The sequence below is a fragment of the Falco naumanni genome, chromosome 7 (genome assembly GCF_017639655.2).
Source record: "Falco naumanni isolate bFalNau1 chromosome 7, bFalNau1.pat, whole genome shotgun sequence".
Classification (NCBI taxonomy): domain Eukaryota; kingdom Metazoa; phylum Chordata; class Aves; order Falconiformes; family Falconidae; genus Falco; species Falco naumanni.
Window position 1 is genome coordinate 59,648,884 of NC_054060.1, and position 21,806 is coordinate 59,670,689.

The 21,806-nt window shown below is 35.4% G+C and overlaps 1 protein-coding gene across 9 annotated transcripts in view; it reads right to left on the reverse strand.

The window, feature by feature from the left end:
• Positions 1-21,806, reverse strand: part of HECTD1 (HECT domain E3 ubiquitin protein ligase 1) — a 64,606-nt gene that overhangs the window by 17,269 nt on the left and 25,531 nt on the right. For 3 of the 9 annotated variants that reach the window (XM_040601181.1, XM_040601185.1, XM_040601178.1), the window contains exons 10-26: positions 21,589-21,763; positions 19,720-19,858; positions 19,354-19,524; positions 18,083-18,305; positions 14,614-14,889; positions 14,431-14,507; positions 12,898-13,032; positions 12,527-12,673; positions 12,049-12,143; positions 11,522-11,627; positions 10,401-10,535; positions 10,175-10,314; positions 9,322-9,645; positions 8,728-8,894; positions 8,371-8,547; positions 4,781-5,617; positions 1,311-1,532 (exon numbers count right to left, since the gene is read on the reverse strand). In XM_040601181.1, coding sequence (XP_040457115.1) covers positions 1,311-1,532; positions 4,781-5,617; positions 8,371-8,547; positions 8,728-8,894; positions 9,322-9,645; positions 10,175-10,314; positions 10,401-10,535; positions 11,522-11,627; positions 12,049-12,143; positions 12,527-12,673; positions 12,898-13,032; positions 14,431-14,507; positions 14,614-14,889; positions 18,083-18,305; positions 19,354-19,524; positions 19,720-19,858; positions 21,589-21,763 — 3,546 coding nt within the window. The remainder of the gene's footprint in view (positions 1-1,310; positions 1,533-4,780; positions 5,618-8,370; positions 8,548-8,727; positions 8,895-9,321; positions 9,646-10,174; positions 10,315-10,400; positions 10,536-11,521; positions 11,628-12,048; positions 12,144-12,526; positions 12,674-12,897; positions 13,033-14,430; positions 14,508-14,613; positions 14,890-18,082; positions 18,306-19,353; positions 19,525-19,719; positions 19,859-21,588; positions 21,764-21,806) is intronic. The other 6 variants (XM_040601187.1, XM_040601184.1, XM_040601182.1 and 3 more) reach the window with 4 other exon arrangements.

Sequence of the window (21,806 nt, forward strand, 5' to 3'; positions counted from 1 at the left end):
GGACATCTAAAATAACCATTTAAAAGTGACAATTTTAAAGACTCAATTGCTAATTGATTAACAAGAAGCTGAAGACAGATAACAAAGTTCATTTTCACCCACCTAGTACTAACACTTCAAAACCAACCTCCCAAAACCAGAGAAGTTGACAGCCATCCAAGGTGGACTGAGATGTACCATTGAAGTTTTAAGCTTATCACATATAAGCTATCTATACCACCCAAACACCCTTCAAATTGCTGTTAATGCCCCAACAGAAACTTTAAGGTAACTATTTGCCCCGTTTTTTATGATGTATTTTAAGACTTGTCACCTAATCAAACTATCAAATGAACCTTAATTAGAAGAGTAAGGGGAGATGGCATATGCATATATCTTCATCGACTGCCTCCAAGCAGCTCAATTCCAATATCCATTGAAATTACCAGATATTTTTCAAGCAATTTCAATAGGCAGCTAAATAGAACACAACCTTAATCCAACCAAATCCTAAAGAAATCAAGTATCTTTTCTTTCAAGAACGTCTCACAATGCAATAAACTTCACATTAGGAAGTACTTTCCCATATCTAGCCCAGATTTTTCTTGACTTCATTTCATCAGCTTGATTCCTAGATATTATCAACCTAGTTACCTAAATCTTCTCTCACGGCGTTCATATCCTGCAAATAACTTCTGTCCCAATGTCTGTTTCTAGCTCAGAGTGTCTGCCTAACAACTCTGAATTTTGTTCCTCAAATCACATAATTCCATTCTCTGTGTCATTTTCATTTCTGTCTTCTTTCCAATTTTTTTTTCCAATTACTATTATGCTACTGAGATACATGGAACCTTATACACTGTTTTAAGTGTGTAATGCACCTAATGGCAGATGCTTTTCAATTACTGAATAATACAAGGTACCTCAGACTGAGCATGCAGCATGCCTATACAACGCAATGAGAAACAACATTTGGATTTTAATTAGAAGTTCATATGCAAACTACATTAGATACTAAACTGACTTAAAGAAAAGGTTAAGTTCCTAAATAAAATATACCATAAATAACAATGTGGGATAGAAACTACTGAAAATAAAAGACCTGAAAACATAAGGAAATACTACTATCGGTTACAGTAATATAGTAAATAGTGCTACTAAAAGTTAACATTATTTTACTTACTGCCTTACAGAGCTAGTAAATATGACAAGCTCAACTTTCAAATACTTTTCAGTAAATATGCTACTACAGGAGAAAATCACAGTAACAGAAAAAAAGGAAAAATCATTAATGGGAAGTCTGCTTATGTTCATTTAAAAATGAAACTTACCATATAAAGAATATTCTGCCTCCTGACCTGTATCGCTCTCACTAGATGTTGATGTTAGGCTAGTAGTTAGAGTATTACTAAGCGACTGACCAACAGATAAAACTGTAGTTGCTGTAGCTACATTGCTGCTGCTAGTAACACTGGATGTAGACATGGTCACTGTTGATGTGGTACCAGTTGTAGTCAGATTAGGAAAACTTTGGGCACCCATAAGAGGAGAAGCTATAAAGATATGGTAAGATAAAATAAATGATTTGATGAAGAGTACAATTTACATGCATGATCCTGCGTTGAAAAATATATTTGGGTCAAAAAATTATCAGATGTGTTATTTTACAATTAAGAACAACAAAATAAAGGGGAAGGGTTTCCCAGTGCAAAAGTGCACACTACAACGCAGATGCCCACTTCTGAGCATATTCCTTTGCATACATTTAAAACAAATTTTATTAAATAAATCTCCAAATCCCACCATAAATCTGAAATCACTTAATTTCATTTTCAACATATGAGAAGTATTTCTGAAGTCTGTTATTCCAATACTGTGTCTGTCTTAAAGCCTAAAACATAATTTAACCTCTAAACAGCAAAATAATTAAAGTTATACAGGGAAAACAGTTTAACTATATATAAACAAACTGAGAACAGAACATAATAAGACAAACATAGAATTTGTGATTTTTGTGCATTTTTCCAAAGTTCTTAAAGCAGCTCTGACTTGTTACCTTTCACATAACTATTAGCACAAATAGCAACAAGTTCAGGCAACAAGCCTTAGTTGGCAGTACTTTGAAGCATGTGACTGAATATCTTACTTATGTGGATGATTTATATTATTATTTTTCAGAATAAGCAAGCAACAGCTAAGAAGTTACCTTACTGCACATTCAAATAAAACACAGTAGATGCATTTTAGTTAGCAACTGAAACACAACTGAATTCACCATAAACTCAACAGAAAGCATTTCAGATAGTGTATACAACTGAGTGTAAGTTATATCTATGTGCAACTACACATTTACATCCCAATCTTCCAAATATTTTCTTGCAGGCTTATCTGCAAACACAGGAAATTAATCACATTTGTATGTGCATATTTGAGGGGTCACCTATACTTACATTTAAACCAATCTGCCTTTTCTAAAATTTATCAAATGCAAGTTTTGCAGTTTTCCAGTGAACATTTTCATTATTGTAGCTTATGAAAACTAAGGCAGTGCTTTCTTATAAAAAAAGAATAAATATCTAAATTCTGTATTTCAGACTACTATTACCAAGGTTTGCAAAGGCTACTACCCTGAAAAAGGATAAAATATAACAGATTCTTCCCCTAAGTGCATTTGGCAGCTATTTGAGAAAAATTAGTATTACTGTTTCTGGTTTTGCTGTTTGTCAGTTACTCCCACACCAAGGAACCTAAGTAACAGTTTTTAAATAAAAACATAAAAATGAAAATAAAATCTCAGCAAAGGTGGCCCAAAGCAGGTACAGTGCTTGAAATTATTTCTATGCATGGGGAGGGAGAGAGTGAAATTTAAATTTGGGGTTATTAATAAGCCCACGCTTATCTCTATGAAAGCATGGAAATCTTCTAAACCAAAGGGTTTTTTTGTTGTTTAAGAACTTGAAAATAAGCTGTTCAGTATTCATATCTTCCACTCCAATTAATAATAGTAAACTCTTTGCTGTTACCATAAACAGAAAAAAAAAAAAAAAATCAAGTGTCAGCATTTCACTTGCTCAGACTTCAAAAGCAAATTGAAACTGGCTACTCTAGACACCACTTAACTCCTGGCAAATACTGACGTTTTAAAATGCAACCACTACAGCAAGTCCAGAAAGACTTACATCACTAACCATGATTTCAGGCTTCAGTTTTTTGTCGGTTTTTGTTTGTTTGTTTTGGGTTTTTTGATGTTTTGGTTTTTTTAAAACGAAACTGGACAGACCAAAACAAATAAAAAAACAAACACCCAACCCCAAAACAAAAAATATCCAAGCATTTTACAGTATTCTAATAGAACTCTGGTCAGATTGCTCAAATTCAGTCTCTGATCTCTTTCTGGGGCACAAGTTTCCATTTACAGTTTCTACTTGTATAAAATGTATAAACCAAAATAATTCCTACATGAGGGATAATTTTAAATATATCTTCTAATATTAAATCTAATGTTTAATTTGCCACATTCTTATTTCCAACTTCAGTACTGTATGATATCAAACATTCATAAAATCTGTTAAATATACTGTTGAACTATCTTACTATGTTTTTCAAAGGTGCTGTCTCTCTCCTCCCAGCACAAAACTACCTCTAAAACCAGAAGCACTGGCTATCTTCCTAAAAGGGGATCAGTTACTAGAAATCTTCCCTTGAGTTATCTTACATACATTTTTAATGCAGGCTGCAGATGTTCCCTCCCCCCTCCTCATCACACTATGAATGTAAGAATACATTAAAAAAAAAAGCCTTTCCAACAAAAAAAGAAAACACTATTAAAAAAAAAATATCTAGAAATGCTAAAAGCAAACACCACGTTTTTAAATACAAAAAGCATAAAAATCCTAGAAAGGCATGACAGCTTAACAAGAAACTGAGTGCTTCTTTCTGGCTTGGGTAATTTTTCTTTTTCTAACTTGCCTACCCTATGAAATGCAGCTCTCCAGTTAAAATACTATCACTGGCACTGAACAAAATACCTAACAAGGCTGGCTGAGTAACAACTCTGATGGGAGCATACTGAAAATTCACAAAAGTGAACCCACAACAAGCAGGTTTACAACTTTACTTGCTAACACCTTAACCCTACATATAACCTGAGAACAGGCAGCTGTTAAAGCACGTATGTAATGCCATTTAAAGCACTGTTAACTACAAACTTCCTTACACTTGATATGCCAAAGCTAAGCCTTAATGACCATACCATCTTTAGAAAACACACACAGTGTTAGAGTTACTCTGCCTGACAGAATGCAGGAATCTACTAAAATCTCATCATACTGCAGTTCACTTTTTTCTTTTTACTGTGTTCATAGTTCCTAAACTCAGGGACTTCACAATACACATAAACTGCCTTTCCTGAGGAAATAGAAACAGAAATGGGCTGACATAAGGTGAGTATGCATAATCTACACAGAGCAGAATGCAAAAGTATCCCACATTAGCTACTGTTCTTCCAGCCTCATGATCTAAACCATACTCTCCCTCTTCCTAAACACGTAAAAGACATCAAATTCAAATTATTTTCTGTTTGATGGGTACCACAGCGTAATCTGACATCACAGGGCAATGTAACACTTTGCAGCTGACAGGAACTCTCTGAGCTCTTCATGAGTTCCACAGGTACACACAAGGTCAATGCTGCTCTAATTTCATTCCTCTATCAGGCCAACAGTATCCAAACTTCATTAAGCCTAACGAAAGCCAAAGAAACAACAAAAGCATCAACTAAAAATAAACACAGCTCACTTACTTGCAGTACTCATGACATTTCTTCCCAAAGTATTAGTATTGTTATCACTGCTACTTCGGCTTAAATTCATATTGTTTGTGGCATTGGTACGTGCTATGTTTGCCACTCTTCGTACAAAGGACTCCAGGCTGGAAGTTTCTCGAGATGATAAGTTAGGAACGCTTGCACTGGAGCTCATTGGTGCCCCAGCAGCCAACAAAGAACTGACCGAGAGTCTGTTACTTGCTGAAGAGCTTAGAGGTCGCTGGGAAGCTGCTTCTTTGTTAGTCAGTTCAGAGACTGAACTCACGTCAGGAGAGCTTACGCTAACAATTCCCATGGATATAGCACTGGACTCCCCCGGAGTACGTATTGAGTTATCAGGACCTAACTTCCTCTCTGCATTTTCGTTTCCCATGTCCGCTGTTAAGGTGCTGGTGCTTGCACTGGAAGATGACCCTACTTCAGCCTGGGGTACACTATCAGCGGAAGACAGAACAACAATTGGTTCATGGACGTCAGTGCCTGAAACTATATTTTGCTCCATTACACTCTCTGATCTCCGCTCCATTTTGGTCGAACCCAAGCTGATGTCGCTGCTACTGGCCACGCTACACACAGAACTGCTGCTTCCTTTTCTACTTGAGGAGCCTGCAGCAGCAGTCGTCTTGTCTGGACAGTTGTTTTTCACCAAGCTGCTCCATGACTGCGTTGTGCCTGAAACAGTGGATGAAACAGGTTTGGGTGATGCCGCTGAATCAGGGTCGTACCCTGGTGCAAGCTTGAGGTCAAACTTTCCTTCTGCGCCCATACGGTAAGAGTTAGAGCCACCAGCATCCCAGGTGACATCAATCCAGCCTGGAAAGGGACAGGAGTTTGTGAGATCCAGCAGAAAGCAGACAGGAGCGTGTCAGACAGTAGCTCCACAATGTGGGATCAGCTTCTCATAAGGGGTGCATGTCTGGATTAATAAAGTCACTAAACAACCTTAATGCCAATTCAAAATGAAGTGTTTAAATCTAAACAATTTGGTATTTTAAAATGTTCTTTTACTTTAGACTGAGGCAGCAAGCATCATCCGCCTCTATCTTTAGGGGCCCAGAATCCAGCCAAAAGTAAGGCTTCCTTCAGGAAGGAACCTGAACTACTAAAATCTTCCAACATTTTACTATTAGATTCTCTAATAACAAAAATGCATCACCACAACTTTATTATATCTATCAAGCAATTGTTATTCTTGCAAGGACATTCTACAATGTTTTTCTTTGTTGGGTGCTTGTGGATAAGCATATTTACCTGACAGAACACATTTTATGAAACTGATTAGTTTGTGATTTCCTATTCTTGCCCTATAAAGTGAAAGAATTAATTCACTGATACTCAGCTTTTTAGTTCAATAATTTACACAGACTCAAACACTTCTTATTCATAGGAAAAAAAGTCTTACAGCAGTCAGTTAAGGACCACTTCCAAGTAAGATTTCAGGGTTGCGGGAAGAATACGTTTCACAAAACAAAACTTTATACTGGGACCAAAACAACACTGAAAAGAGATCCTACTCTTAAATTCCTTTATTAAATTACTATTTGGAGTACTTTTTTTTTTTTTAGTATAGTATTTTTTAACAGTTAAAGTGTAATAAATCTGCAATAATGGGGATAACTGCAAAATTTAGCTAACTAGGACAGAAACAGGGGCAAAACAATTTATTTTTGCTTGTCTGAGTATGTACAACAATCTCGCAGTCACCAAAAATAATTCCTTCTAGTATTTCTTATCGTACACTAACTGTAACAAAACAGTGTCACTATTTTAATTGATACACAGTTGCTTTAAAAATAAAATCTCTAAAGCTCAGTCATCTTCTGTAACCTCAGAGAAATTCAAAACAAGATGTCAAGCCCAGATGTGCACACGTATTTTTCTTTAATAAAATAAAAGAGAGCTAATTTGAAGTAAAATGTTCTTTTAGTACTGTCAAGTTAACTTCTACCTTTTAACTACTCTAAAGTCATCACTTCTACACCAAAATAGAAGATCACAAGCAATTTTCTATTTAAAAATATCACTCTGGAGGTAAAGTATTTAAAAATGGATAAAGTTTTCAGATATGGTAGACATCTCACGCCCACATGAGCCGGTTTAGATTACATTATTCTTGTATGATTTTATTCTATCTTCATGACCTATATCCGAGCAGCTTCATGTCACTAAACCTTTGAAGGTTGTGAAGCAAGTCTGATTTTCTTTTTCACAGTTTATTCACCTTTCTTATTAAATACAAAAAGAAAAATGAAATTCCATACTGTAGTTGAACAGTATAATTTTTTCCCTTTGTGAGTGTCTGAACAGAGTATTTTGTAAAAGGATAACTAAAAAACTGTTCTTTTTTTGTATAGTTCCTTTTTCTAAAATATTAATTACAAACAGTTTCAAATCTGCGCAATTTTTTTAATACTTAAGTGTGTACTTGGAGTCTTACTGCTGCACCACTACAGCCCTAAAACAACTCAAGATTTGTCAACACTTGTGAATAATGGCAAAAAAGTCACTGGGATACTATTTTCAAAATTCTTTTTGAAAGACAACTGTGGCAGAAGTAAGAGTATGCTGATACACATTTCACATTGTTTGGCATTACCATTTGATAAATTTCACTTATGCTTAAATGGGAAAGTTTTGCCGGAACATAGGAATGAAAACTCATTTAGTGGAATGCTACTCACCAATAATACCTAAAGTCTTCAAAGTGAGAATGTAGCTATGGATACTGTTGCATCTGATAAGAACAATACACAGATGATGGAAGAATTCCCTACAAGCTATACTGAATGCCTTAAATACGATTCAAAGTTTCAAAACATTTTAATTAAGACATTGTACTTTGGCTCTTTCTCCATGTTTGAGAACTGACAACTCAACAAACTAGAAGAAATTTTAAAACCTGGCTAAGAACGAGCCGAAGAGTGGCTGAAGATGCTTCAGAAACAAGGCAAGTCTTCTACACCCCAAAACAGGGGGAAGAGAGGGAAAAGGGTAGAAAGCCTGTTCAGCTGACAAGATCATCACCTCTTCTGGAGCCTCTTCAGTATCTTGGCTGCCTAAGCACTGACTTCCTTGGCTGTTGCAGGTTTTTATTTTGCTCCATACATGAATTACTTTTCATGCTTTTAATTAAAACAATAACAACTTGATCCCAATGAAGCTGGCAAGGTAGGAAAGGTACAGGACACAACAAAAGTCAAGAAAAATATTGCAAATGCTAAGCTAGAAGAAACGAAGAAGGTAATAATAGATTTTGCAGGCCCACAGCTTAATTACTTTGCATCAGTCACCTTTTTCTTCTTTATAACAAACATCTAAACAACTTGGTATTTTAATCAAAGCTCTACAGAAGTCTCATTTACAGCAAAATTATTTTCTTTCATGCATTAAAATGGAATTTCACAAACGGACCACAACACTTGTAGTATTAGAGTTCCTTCTCCCCAAAATATTCACAATTTTATTAACTTCCACAACACACTACAAAGGAAATACTTTAACGCTACCCGTTCCACATGAACTAATCATGCCATGGACGTTTACAAATTCAGACAATTTGTGCTCACCATTATGCAATTCTCCTGTAACAGTGCCTTCACCCTGTGGGCTTCCATCCTGATCTCTCCATTTCCAGTCAATTCCTCTGATTACACGAGCTCCTGGAACCATATATTTCAACACCTGAGAACGGACCAGACGTCGCTGCCTTCGCAGATTTGCTTCAGCTTCTTTAGCAGCTTTTCCTACAAAAAATGTAAGTCTTTTCATTTCAATATACAAGTATCAAATGGGGAATAATTTCGAGCTTTTTTCTAAGCAAGTTCCACTGCAAATGTTAACCTGCTTTTTTGCACCAATTTTTGCTTTGTATGTTCATTAGCATTTTAAAAGAACAAATAAGATGTGCACGTTCTTTTTCTTACCCAGCTGATCTTCACATACTCCATTCACAGTGCCATAAAGTTCAAATCCAGACAGGGAGAGGTAGTGTGTTTGCCCACTGGCATTCTTTCCCATCTGTTTTATTCTAACATGTCTCCAACCTTGTTTCTCATCTTTTGGAGGATCTAAAGGCCATGTTGCTGTAGACCTTTAAATTTATTAGAAAGGGGGCATGGTGGGGGACAAAAAAAAAAAACAAAAACAAAAGCAAAACCAAAAATAACTTAGTACCAAAGCAAACAAAACCATCTACGGATAAAAATCAGAAAACTGCCAAGAATACAACCATTAACACTAAGGACAAACTCTGGGTAAGCACTGGCATTACTATTTTCTCAAAAAAAAAAAAAATCAAATGCAAAATTTACACTGATGGAAAAGCACAAATGCCATCATATGAACCATACAGAAAACTTATGAATCACTTATTTTCTGTCTCATTCTTGTTAATTTAGATCACCTACCATTTCTTCATAGAGTTACATTATTACACCTATAGTACACATTAGTCTACAGTCAGGTATATTTTTAACCGAGCTCAGTTTTATAAATAGTGGCAAAATACACTGACATACCCTGGTTCATTGAGACTGCAGTCATCAACATGAGTATATAAAGTAGTCCAGTTCTGACCATCCTTAGATACCTGGAATACCCAATTTCTGAGAGCAGATCGACCATAACCTCGAGCATGGCGTAACGTGTAAGCTGATGGTATAACCCAAAGGCCAAGATCTACAGCAAACCAAGCATTCTTATCGTCATTAGTATGACAATTGAGAGCTGAACTGTCACGGCTTAGGATGTCTTCTAAACGGCCATAAGGCAGATTTCTTCCTTCTGATGATGTAACCACTACTAACCCATAGGCTGCTGGATTTACCCACTCATATGCAGTTCTATATTAAAAAGAGAAACGTACCGTTCAGTTATGACTTACATTTAGCAAAACAGGTATCAGTGTATCCGATATGCATATGTACCTTTCTGTATATGTAAAGTATCAATTTTATATTACAGCTGAGTTTATTACAAACCAAAATGACTAATAACATTTTAGATAATTAGTTCACTTTAGAGATGTTCCAAACATCGGTTTACTACAGGGTTTTAAAAAATCCCAAAACTAAACCAAAAAAAACGCAAAGCCAAAAAAAACCCCATAGCAAACAAAGACCCAAATTTCCCCACCCCTTAATTTCTTATGTAAGCACACAAATTCTCAACAGAACTTCAAGGATTCATATTTTCCTATTACTTAGGTAGAACAAAAAGAAATGTAATTCTATTGATCAACATAAAAGCAAAGATAAGTCCCACTCCTAAAAAAATTATAACATTTCCTTTAATGATGAATTCTCTCTCCCCACCCAACAGATGACAGTTCATTGTGTTGACTTCAAAATAATTAGCTTTGAAGAAACTCACTTTGCGTTTGTCCCAATCCAGTAAATAATTCCATTTTCATCAAAATCATGTTGGTGCCTAAACACAAACGTTTGGCCTTCACGTAATTTTCGTACAAAAACAAACGAAGCTCTATCAAAGTCGTACCATTGCTTTGCCACCTACATACAAATGAGAGGTAGTCAAATATTAGAGATGCAAAATGCAACCCATTCCTTGTGAACCATGTGTGGGGTATGCTGCTCACCATTTTCAGAAGATACTGTTCTAGAGATTCAACAGTTGCCAACGGCTCCATCTTTAGCATTCTACCAGTTCGATCTATTAAAGATGTCTCCCCTGAGGCACGTTCCAAACGAAACCTCAAACGCCTTGTTAATATCTGAAAGAGTAGCCAAATATTAATATAGGCTTTTCTGTTTAGCCTTTGTAATTTTAAGAAAAGCAATGTATTTCACTATAACAATTTTAATGGCATATTGATTATTGTTGTGCAATTTAAACTGTATTAGATTTCAATGCTTTAAAAAGTAATTCCCTAGTACTTCATTTTTTCAATTAACCCAACAATTCTTTAATATGACAGTCAATGTATAAGTCAATTACACATTCAGGCTAATATTTTCTCATTTTTCATGTATTTGCATAGCTTTTATTCCCAAATCTTGCAGATGAGCAACTGCAATAATATACAAACTGCAAAAGCTTTTTCAAAATATTCAATAGCAGCAGCGTATTTATGAATTTTCTGCAACAATCTTCTAGTAATTTAACATCAAAACAGAAATACACTTCACTGCCATCTCACAAAATCCTGAAGTATGCTTTCAAATGGAAAAAATACGACTCTGCAAAAATGGGAAAAAACAAAGTAATATTTTTAGCCTAATTGCAGCTTTCCTTTATAAAAAATTGCTGATCCTGCAGGTGTCTTGTATTACCAAATGAACACACAGCCCTAGAAGGGACTTTTAATAATTACAACCCACCCCTAGTCATCACAAACAAACATGTCTTATAACTGTCTTCAACAAGATGCTCATTCAAGTAGTAAGGATACTTACTAGAGAGCATACTCCCACATAAAGAGAACAAATACTTGAAGACAAAAGAACGAACAAACACATTGTCTCTTCAATCACAATTTACTTTCACTTCCGTGTAAAAATGACAGTAGAGAACACCCAAACACATAGGTTAAGTGTTAGAGGATACAGATGCCAAAAAGTTAGTTGTTTATCTGATTTTATCTACTTTATGAGAATATGCTTCACACAGACGTAATGTGTGTAACTTTTCCTGAACTTCACATAAAACATGTAGTTGTGTATCACTCAGCATAATATATTGCTATCACTGTGTATTTACCTGAAGATTGTACGTAGATCCTGGTGTATCATACAAGTGAAGAGGTAGACGTTCAATAGATTCTAACACCGCTATCAGTTTCCGAATTAATGCAACTGCTGGACGACTGTGAAAGTGAACAGTTACTATGTTACCACACACAAAGAGAAAAAAAGTATCTACAGTATCTCAGAGGATAGTACCCAGCTGTAGCAAATATCTCTGCATGCTACTTCTGCTGATACCACATGCTCCAGTCACATGGTTACAGCACAGTAAGAAAAATATTGATCTGCAAGTGATGAACAGAAGTCACCTTTACATTTGTCAACAGAGGTACGTTCACTATAGCTGACTCTTACAGACAGAAGTAATTCAGTAAAACTTTCAATTGCTACTTCAGTAGCAGGTGCTCTCTTTTAAGACAATCCTACTCCAGAGAAAGATAAATTAAGATGGAAAAAACAGTTCCTTTGATTTAAATTACTTTAAAGGTATCATACGGCTTCACAGATGCGAAGTTTTTTTGCTTTAGTTTTTGTTTTTACCTTTCATCGTCTTCATTTTCACTGAACGCTGTTTTGAAAACATTTATTCTCTCTACCAGTTGACTACAGTCTTGTTTCACATCTAAATCAACATTCTAAGAGGAGGAAAAAAAAAAACAAACCAAACCAGAACATGTTACTCCTAATACAAAGTAATATATTCTTTATACTGGCAAAAATATCTTTTTAGTCTCACTGAATTTCCTATTCAAAATCTGCATGTCAAAAGCTAAATTATAGCAGCCATTAGAACTGACCAGTGTTGATTTCAAGATTTTTCATGGCTTACTTGAACTGAAGTCATCTATTGTCATAGCATATATTCAATGGGTAGACCACTAACTGCAGCAAGTCTCCCTGATTTTCATCAAGATGGGGAAAAGCCACATTTATAATAGATTTTCTCAATTAAGACACATGCCTACACTGGTTTTTTTAAGAAAGTTTCTCTTCAGAGATTTATGTTCTATATACTTACATTATTTAAAACTGTAAGCAATGACTGAACTAAGCCACTACTGCACATCTCATACGGAGAAATAGTATTCTCATCCTTCAATAATACAATTAAGTTTTCCAGAGCAGTCTTCATCAAATCTCTCCAAGTATTTTCTCCCTCAATACACTGAAAGACAAAGGCAATTAAAGTGAAACAAGTTAACAGTATTGCCACTTGCTTCATGTGAAACGTATTGTCCCAGTGAGGTACCTAACTAGGAATTACATGCATGAATACCCCCACATTTCCGACAGACATACTGTGACTTTCTATCATGACAGACTAGTCTGAACATTATGATGTCATTTCCAATGCCATCACACATTATAAATTAAAGGAGGTACACTCACCTGTCTGTTTGTATGAAGTTCCCATGCAGACTCTAACTGAGTTGCTATGTTCCTCAGTGTTACAACTACTCCTCGAGGCATGCTTTCAACAGCTTTAAAATGATCATCATATAAATCTCTCGCCATAGTGCGTACCTACAAATGGATTTTGATAATCAAAAGTCATATCTTACTGTAATGAGCCTATTACTGTTCTCCAAGATGTAGAAACTTGGTCATCTTTTTTAAAGAAGTCCATCACAAAGCAAACAAATAGGGAAGAACAAAACCTATCACACATAACGAAAGGCAAAGGCTGTGAAAGGATGAGGAGATAAATGGAAATACACAGAATGTTTTTGAAACTTACAGTAACTACGCTTACCATCATATATTAAATTACAGCACTAAGGTAGGAGAAAAGACAGGACTCTCAATCTGTGAATCTATTTCTTTAGAACTGTATAATGGATCTAGTAATCTTTTAGAAGTAAGATTAAGGGGGTTTATGCTATTTCTGAATGCTCTATTCACATGTCTTAAACCAACTCACACAAAAAGTCCTTATGTGACCTTATACTAAGAATTACTTTTTCTACAAAGCATGGATACACAAAGATACAGATTTGATAAAGTAAGTTCTTATTAAACAACATTTTGCTTACAAGAAATTTCCTCAAAATTTGTTCCTTTTCATTATCATCACATGTGCTACAATAATAAGTTTCACATGCTCCGGAGCTACACAATGCCATCCTAGATATGAAAGAACACTGCCTTCCTTTTATCATTCCACCTAACCTCATTCCCACATTATTTTAATACTCAATTTAGTGTTACACTTCCTCAGATACAAGTGTCCTTACATGCTGCAGATTTTTGGTGTTACAGAACATATCAGCTGCACTGTTAGAAACTGCAAGAGAAGTCAAGACTGAAGATTAGCTTGAGCCCTTGACATCAGCTGGCCAAAGAACATGCAGTTATTTTGTGGTTTTGTAAAAAGCTTAATACCTGATTTCTTAGTTCCTCTTTCCCCCCCTCTCAGTCTGAGAAAAGAATTTCAGAGAAGTCTAAAATGAAGGATTTACATGTTTTGCTTCACTACAACAGAACGCACTGTTCACTTCCACCCCCCTACCTGTCACAATATCCAGTCTAAAATTAATATCTGAATGTAGTGAATCGAAGTAACACATGTTTCTGACACAACCGTAGTATTGATCATAACATCTTTTCTTTCTGTATATAAAAAAGAAAAACCTACACAATCATACAAATACAGGTCAGGAGGCCTGGATTTCCTTACTTTTTTTTAAAAAAAAATATGCACTGTCCTCCAGAAAAGCAGAGTTTTTACTGCTGTATAAAAGTACCTGAAGAAGTGCTTTGTCCTGAATGAAAATTTTCCCCTTCAAGTTTAGCCTAAAATTGTGTCTAGTTGAAATCAGAGATTTTAATCCTCCAAGAGGAAACTACAACTTCATAAGCATATTACAAAATAAAACAAACTCATTTAAATTCTAAGTATATGATTCACAGGTGCTCACCAACCTTTTGCTTTGTCTTCTCCAGTTTAGATTTCAGCTTTCTTCCTCTTTTGCCTGTCCAGCCAGTGACAAATTCTGACCCTGCAACATATTTTTCAGAAAAGTCGCAATTTCTCGCAGGTATGAAAAGCAACAAACAGAGTAACTACCTCACATATACTTGCTCCTACCTGCACATAACACATACCTACATACTTACCCAAAGAGGTTTCTGCTGTAAACGAATGCTTTGTTCCCCTGTTAGACTCAAACACAAAGCCTGGCAGATCTTCTTTCAGTATTGTAGCTTGTTGACCATCAGAATTGTGAATAGCAATTTCTCCTTCTTTTAAACAGGTGAGTGACCAGTTTCCTACAGTAAGTTTAGTTGGCCCTGGCGCCGATAAAATTGGCTGGCTTGTGGTAGAAGGTTTTACTTGGCTTCGAGCTCTTTGCAGCTTCTCAAGGAATTCACTCCTACTTTCTATTTTAAAAGAAACAAACATTTTTTTCTTTTCCAACAATTGATTCCACCATCATATCTCAAGCTTTTTTTTTTTTGCAAAAGCAAAACAACTTAGTACATTCAATGCAAAATTAAGTTTGAAATTAAGGGTCTTGAAGTGTTCTGAATGTCTTCCCAGTATATTTCTGTACTTTTAACAGTGATTTATTCCACAATAGCTTCAAAGTGGACAATGCAACTCTTTCTGAATGGTGCTGTTGATGGATATATTAATTCATCCTTACAATTATAAGAAGATCAAAGAAATCCATTATAAACTTCTAGTCTTGCAGAAATAGTTTTTTTATTATGGCCAGTATGAACTATTGTCAAAAGTGAGTTTTTAGAAATAGGAAATTAATTTTCCAATAGGAAAACAGCAACTTCAAAACTTCAAACAAGTGAGGAAAAGGTGCTGAAGACCTAAAACCCAGAAAAGAATTCCCAAAACTTTACAGATTCTGACAATCTGCATATGCTAAAAGCAAATTTGAGCTAATATTTATTTGCTCAGATTGTGCCACAAAGGCACCCAAAACAGACTTTTTTGTAAGCTATACTAAAACTTTTATTCATCTCCTATGTAGAACCTGTACATTCATCTCAGAGCAAGTAAGAAAGCCACGATTATGCTACTTACAGTGACATGCTAATTCCAAGTTATAATACAGATGTTCCTAGTTCTTATTAATTACACAAATTTTAAGGACCTCTATATCTCTGAGAAAAACATGAAGTAAAAGAAACTCTAAGAGCACCACAAAAGACTTGATTAAAAGCTGGTGTTTAGATGGAGATATTTAATACATGACAAACAGGATCATATCCTACTTTTAGGATATGTAGGTAATCTAGCCTGAAATTATTCCAAACAACTAAGTGAGTTTTTATGAGATATTTTGATATTGTAGTAATTAAAAGGCTGCACACATTACCTTTGAAATTAATCAGCATAATTCCAGAAAATTTAATTTCATATTTTTTTTTTAAAAAAATTTAAATTTTCCATAAAAATTAAATTTGCAATAGCATCATTAATGTAAAGATTACATCTGAACTTCAAAGTTAACAAGTATCCTCATCTTTCAGCATACTGATTTAATAAATAAAGCTTTGGTAGTTCATGAACTCGCAAAATTGCTGTTTTCCTTTTGCTGCAATGATTTATGTTCTAGGTTTTTAAAATTTGCCAGTATTATTGCCATATAATACAAAATAAATAATCTCTATACAAAAATAAATATGGACTCTTGAGGCATTACTAACTTTATTACTTAAAATTCATAGCATCCGGAGAAGACTTATTGAAAGACTTTTGAAATTTTGTATGTAAAATTAAAATTCTGTTAATGGAAACCTTTCCAAATTTCCATTATTACATTTTAACAAATTTATTCTGTAGCATGTCACACTGACAGTGCAATGATTATACATGGCTGGGAATAATTTTGGGTTCCCTTAGATAGAATTTTGAGACTCACTTAAAGCTTCAGAATTACCATTAAATTTCAATTTTTGCATTGAACTTTTATTTTTTCTACAATCTCAAACAAAACAAGTATTAAGCTAATGTGGAGAGGGGTGAGTACAGACCTTCCAAAAAAGTTCGTTGTATACATATTTCCTCCTCCCATCCCAACTTTCACCATGCAATACACACTAACAAATTCCGTTACTCAACCCTCTATATTCTTGCCAGTCAAGAAGTTACTAAAAAGTATACCATGAGATTACTCAGTCATGATTCAGGACAGCAGAACATATAGTATAGTTCAGGACTTAAAGATACTGAATCTACACTGCACTGCAGTAATTGTAGTTAACCAATACTCGCTTCTTATCTATTAAGTAAAAGGAGGCTGTTGCACACTCTTAGAGCTAACGGTTTAAGTTCAATCAAATTACGCTCCAAGATCAGCACTCTTAGTAGATGTCTAGTTGACAAAAAACTGCAAGAAGCCTCACAGAATCCTCGTTTTATCTCCTTCCCCTCCATAATATCCATGCTACATATCTTGTTCAAATACTTAGGATTTATTCCATCTTTTTTAGAAGACTGATATGAAGAGACATCTTAAAACATAAGAAATCAGATTGAGAATTCAAGTTCTCTTCACTCCATATTCATCTGAGTTGTCCCCATTCCACTCATCTTGTATAGAAATAGTGAAGTTTCATCTCCAAACCATATCATTTGGAAGGAAGAAAGCAAAACTGGCATCCAGGGGCTATAAGGATTTAAGAAGTTAACCTCATGGATCTTCTTAAAATTGTATCATAATATAAACAAGTATCTCAACAGAGGAATTGTTTACCTTTCAAGGTATGAGCCTTGTTAAAAAGAATGCAAGGATACATTTTCTGATAAAAATTAAAAAATCCTAGAAGTAGTTTCCAGCTGTGTTATAATCTAGAAACACATTACACCATTTTGTCTTCATGTCCCAAAATTGATGGATAGTCACTAACACTTCATTTTTATCCTGAATCATAATATGTTCTGTTATTTCACTCAATGGCTTCTTTAAAACATAACAATATTGCAAAGCATTTTATGTCTGCAGGTTCATAAAGGCATGAACTGTTGCAAAAAAAAAATAATAATGAGACAATAAAGGAGGGTTGTTTCTGCATCCAGAACAAGTTGTGTATTCTGTACAGAAAATTAAAACCACCTGTGCATTGCCACTGCATAAGGTCTGTTCCCTTGTCCTCTCTCCAACAAACAATTAAGACACTGTAATTTGTTTCCCAATCTCGATGAGAAACTTTCCATTACTTTGTCTTCAAACACATGCAATTTCATTCTGCTAGCTAGAAGCAAACAACAAATCACCATTTCAACCTGCTTTTCCTGGGACGGCCACTACAAAGTGCTTTTAATGACTGGGGTGAAAAAATTAAGTATGCATGGAGAAGAATCAAAACAAAACAAAGTTAATAGACTTTTACTGGCAAGATGTTTACTTAACACAATTCACCAAGGAAGTCAAGTTATGGTCACATGCTATCTGATAAAAAGCATCACAATTAACTGACCACCTTCCACCTGTTTACATCCTTTACTATTTAGTAAGCCAATTCCTGCAAAACAAAACAGCTCCAATCAAATGATATAAACAAATATAACCATTTCAAAACATAACTTGGATTTGAATTGTAAAGAAACTACCTGAACTATCAGATCCTCCTTCAGGGCTGCCACTGGAATACATTGTGGCGAGTTTTCCATCCAAGATAAATCTGAACCATCCATTACTACCATTTGATAGCTCCAGGGCTGCAGCGTCGCTCCAGATATACAGACAGTCCCTTCCCCTAATGATTGACCAGTCTCTCCAGTGATATGGTTTACCCTGTTGCAGTTCTTTAGCATCTTCCTGTGGTTCATCCTCCTGTAATAGGTTTGTATTAAACAATCAAGAAAAAAAAACAAAAACAAACAACCCCAAAGAAATCCAACCCATTAAAAAAAACCCAAAACCAACAAAAAACCCAACAAAAAAAGACACTTTAAAAAAGCCTGAGGAGAAGAAGAATTACTCAAACCGTAAGTATAGGAACTATACTACTGCTGTCTGTAACATGTGTCTTTAAAAGTATTCCTTAACAGAGTAAGATACTTTAAAGAAGTTTCCTTTCAGATACAAATGTATCTACTCAACAATTAAAAACACCCTACAGATGGGCCATTCACCTCTGTTCAAAACTTGTAAGAAAAGAATCACAGAATGGTTGATGTTCGAAGGGACTCTCTGGAGGCCATCTAAATCCAGTTGCCCAGGACCATGTCCAGACAACTTTTTAGTATCTAAACACTAAAAAAAAGAAGAAACCCCACCCACCCACGCCCCCCCACCCCACCACGCCCCCCCACCCCACCCCCCCCAATCCGAAACCCACAGAAAAAAAAGCTTAACTATACAGTTAAGGCTTAACTATAAATCTTAACTGAATGAATAACAGAAGTGGTCTATTACCCATTCTGTTGATCTGAGTGGTCAGTAACACGACTGCTGGAAATTGATAACTTCATTATGCACTTAAGGTTTTCATTATGTAGAAAACTATTTTCTTTTTTGTATTTTTAATATATTCCGTAACAATGTTTAAAACATCTGCAATTATTTGATGCATGTACATTGGAAGAGATGTACTTTGTTTAGAAAGGATTCATTTTATTTAGCAGTCATTTTCTAAACACTAGAAAAGTGTCAATCAACTTGACCATAAGTAGGAATAGGAAAACTCAGCAGACAATAATGTGCTAACAGAAAATGAAGTTACAGAAAGCAACAACAAAAACAATTAAAATAAGTGGTATACAATAAGCATTAATTTAATAACCTAACTACCTTGCCCTGGACATTATCACAACCGTGAAAACTGTACTAGAAGTGTTGGTTTTAAAGGAACAAATAAAGCTATCAATTCTGCATTTACCTTCTCAGGTTTAGACTCCTCTTCATTTTCATCATCAGATGACGGCCCCGCCAAAGTTGACACTTTACTAATTACACCAAGTCTAGCCAGCTGGTCTAGAAAAAGATCACCACCTTTATCCACCAAATCCCTTATGATTTGCAAGGCTAGCAAATGGCCATCATCATCATCCTGTAATACATTGGGATGAAAAGGAAATAAAGGAGATCTCTTTAAAATATGTTTACATGCTGAACTTCACATGTGGTCACAGATGAATGCTATAAACACTTTAGGATTAGTTATTAACAAGTATGTGGAACCAATGAGCATCACCCCCCTTTTTGCCTTAGTTTCATAAAAGGACAGCATTTCCTTGCCTCCTACCTCTTGATCAAGAACTGTAGCTGTTATCTCAACCAGTATTGTGGGCAGATTATGGCCAGCATCAGAGTCGCAAACCTCTTTCAGCAGCGCCTCAGAACAAAAATGGATCATTTTTCTAATGAGGGCAAGACTTGCTTTCCTTTAAAAGAAATCATAGGAGGGGGAATTATTACAAAGATAAAGCAAGCAGTAATAAAACCAACAAGAAGGTTCAAGATAAAACTGTTTTTGCATTACATTTATACATGCTTTCAAAACAGAATAAAAATTAAATTACTTTCAGTTCTCGTTATTGGAACCAGAATTGGTTATTGTTAATAAATTCTAGATTATCTTTAACAATAATGCACTCGCTGTTCTTTTTTGATTCTACAGCACTATGAGTCTAACATATTTTTCCTTCCTCAGCCCTTCTCTAGGTATGTCGCAGCACTCTCCAAACTAGTCGGCTGCAACAAGGTCTTTTACCGTCTCATACCAACACACCCTTCACGCCAGTCCCTCTGCTGCCTTCTCCTCGTCTCTCCTCACCCAGGGCACACGCTCTCTCTCTCTTCTCTCTGCTTCTTCCTCTCCTCTCTTCCTCGGCTACCCAACCTCTTCACAGAACAGCCACAGCTGCACCTTGTCTACACCGGCCAACCCACCGCCCCTGAAGCCAGCCCACAGCTGTACGTTATCAATGATAATTAACCCAGCTTCATTCCTCTACATAGGTAAACTATTCTACATTCTGTCTTTATTCACTCTTAGTGATGGCTATTCACTTCTGTGCACTTTGTCTTCATCATAGGTATCCAGCCTTCCATTTGTGTCACATACTTACCATGTTTTCCTGAGATCCCAGTCATTTTAAAGTCTAAAATTACTATTAGATCACGCAGCTTTCCATATTAGAAGCTACAATTAATTTGGAAACCAATAACTTCTGCATGGTTAAAGCTGAATTTTTCATTTGACTAGCTTTTAAAATTATTTACCTGATTCATAAAGAAAACTTTAAAACTACAGAGAGACAACTGCTTCTTTCCACTACCTGCAACACCAGTTAATCATGCACAGATTATTAACATAGTTTCTTACATCCTTCATTTAAATGACCTAGTTTAAGCTCCTATCATCAGCTCATGTACAGTCTGTCTCCACTCAAGTCTCCTTTTATCTTGTATTTTCAACCCTCAAAGTACCTATAAACACTGGGAACACAAGAGATGGAGCAAATGCTATATTTTTAGTGTACAAGGCTGAGAGGTTATGATCAGATGCAATTTATCACAACCATTATACGACCCACTGTATTCCTTTTAAAGTATTAAATTAGATTACATTCTTTTAATTCTCTCAGTAAGAGGCATCTTCTCCAGCTGATTAACACTTAAGCTGCTAAGAAGTCTTCTAAAACCTTCTAAAATAGCTTTTTCTAGCCTTTCCAGTTTTCCAGTGAATGTATGCTGATACCACTTTATCAGTTTTCCTCTCCCAAATTAGTACTTTCAATAGAGTGGCTACAAACAGCTGTTACTAAATACACAGTCCATAAAAAGTACTATATGAACACAGCATTTTTTCATCATGCTACTATAGACAAGAGTATGCCTCACTCTCCCACTTCTAATTAACCGCACTTTTTTCAAGACACCACTTCCCCAGAAAGGAAAAAATGCTACTTAAAATACTAAGTAAAAATTAGACTTGCAAAACTTTTCAAACCATCACTTCTATTCAAACAGAAATATGTTTAAGTTCACATTATTTAAAGTTTTAGATGTTGTAATTTTTAAATTAAAAAAAAACAACCACCTTGGCTTTTTAAACAGAGTGTATTAAGAAATCCAAAATATGCAGGGAAGTTGTCTAAGACAGTATTACCTTATTGAAGGCAACATAGTTTGTTGAAATGTTTGTGCAAACACAGGCAATAATCTTTTCAAGTATATAGGTGCCATTTCTGGATCTCCTTTGGGTTCGTTACATTCTTCCTCATCCTTGTTTGCATCTTTCTTTTTCTTCTCATCTCCTTTGTTAACAGGACACATCCAGTCCCCTGGAAAATATATTTCCCCAAGACGTTCAAAGACAAAAACCCA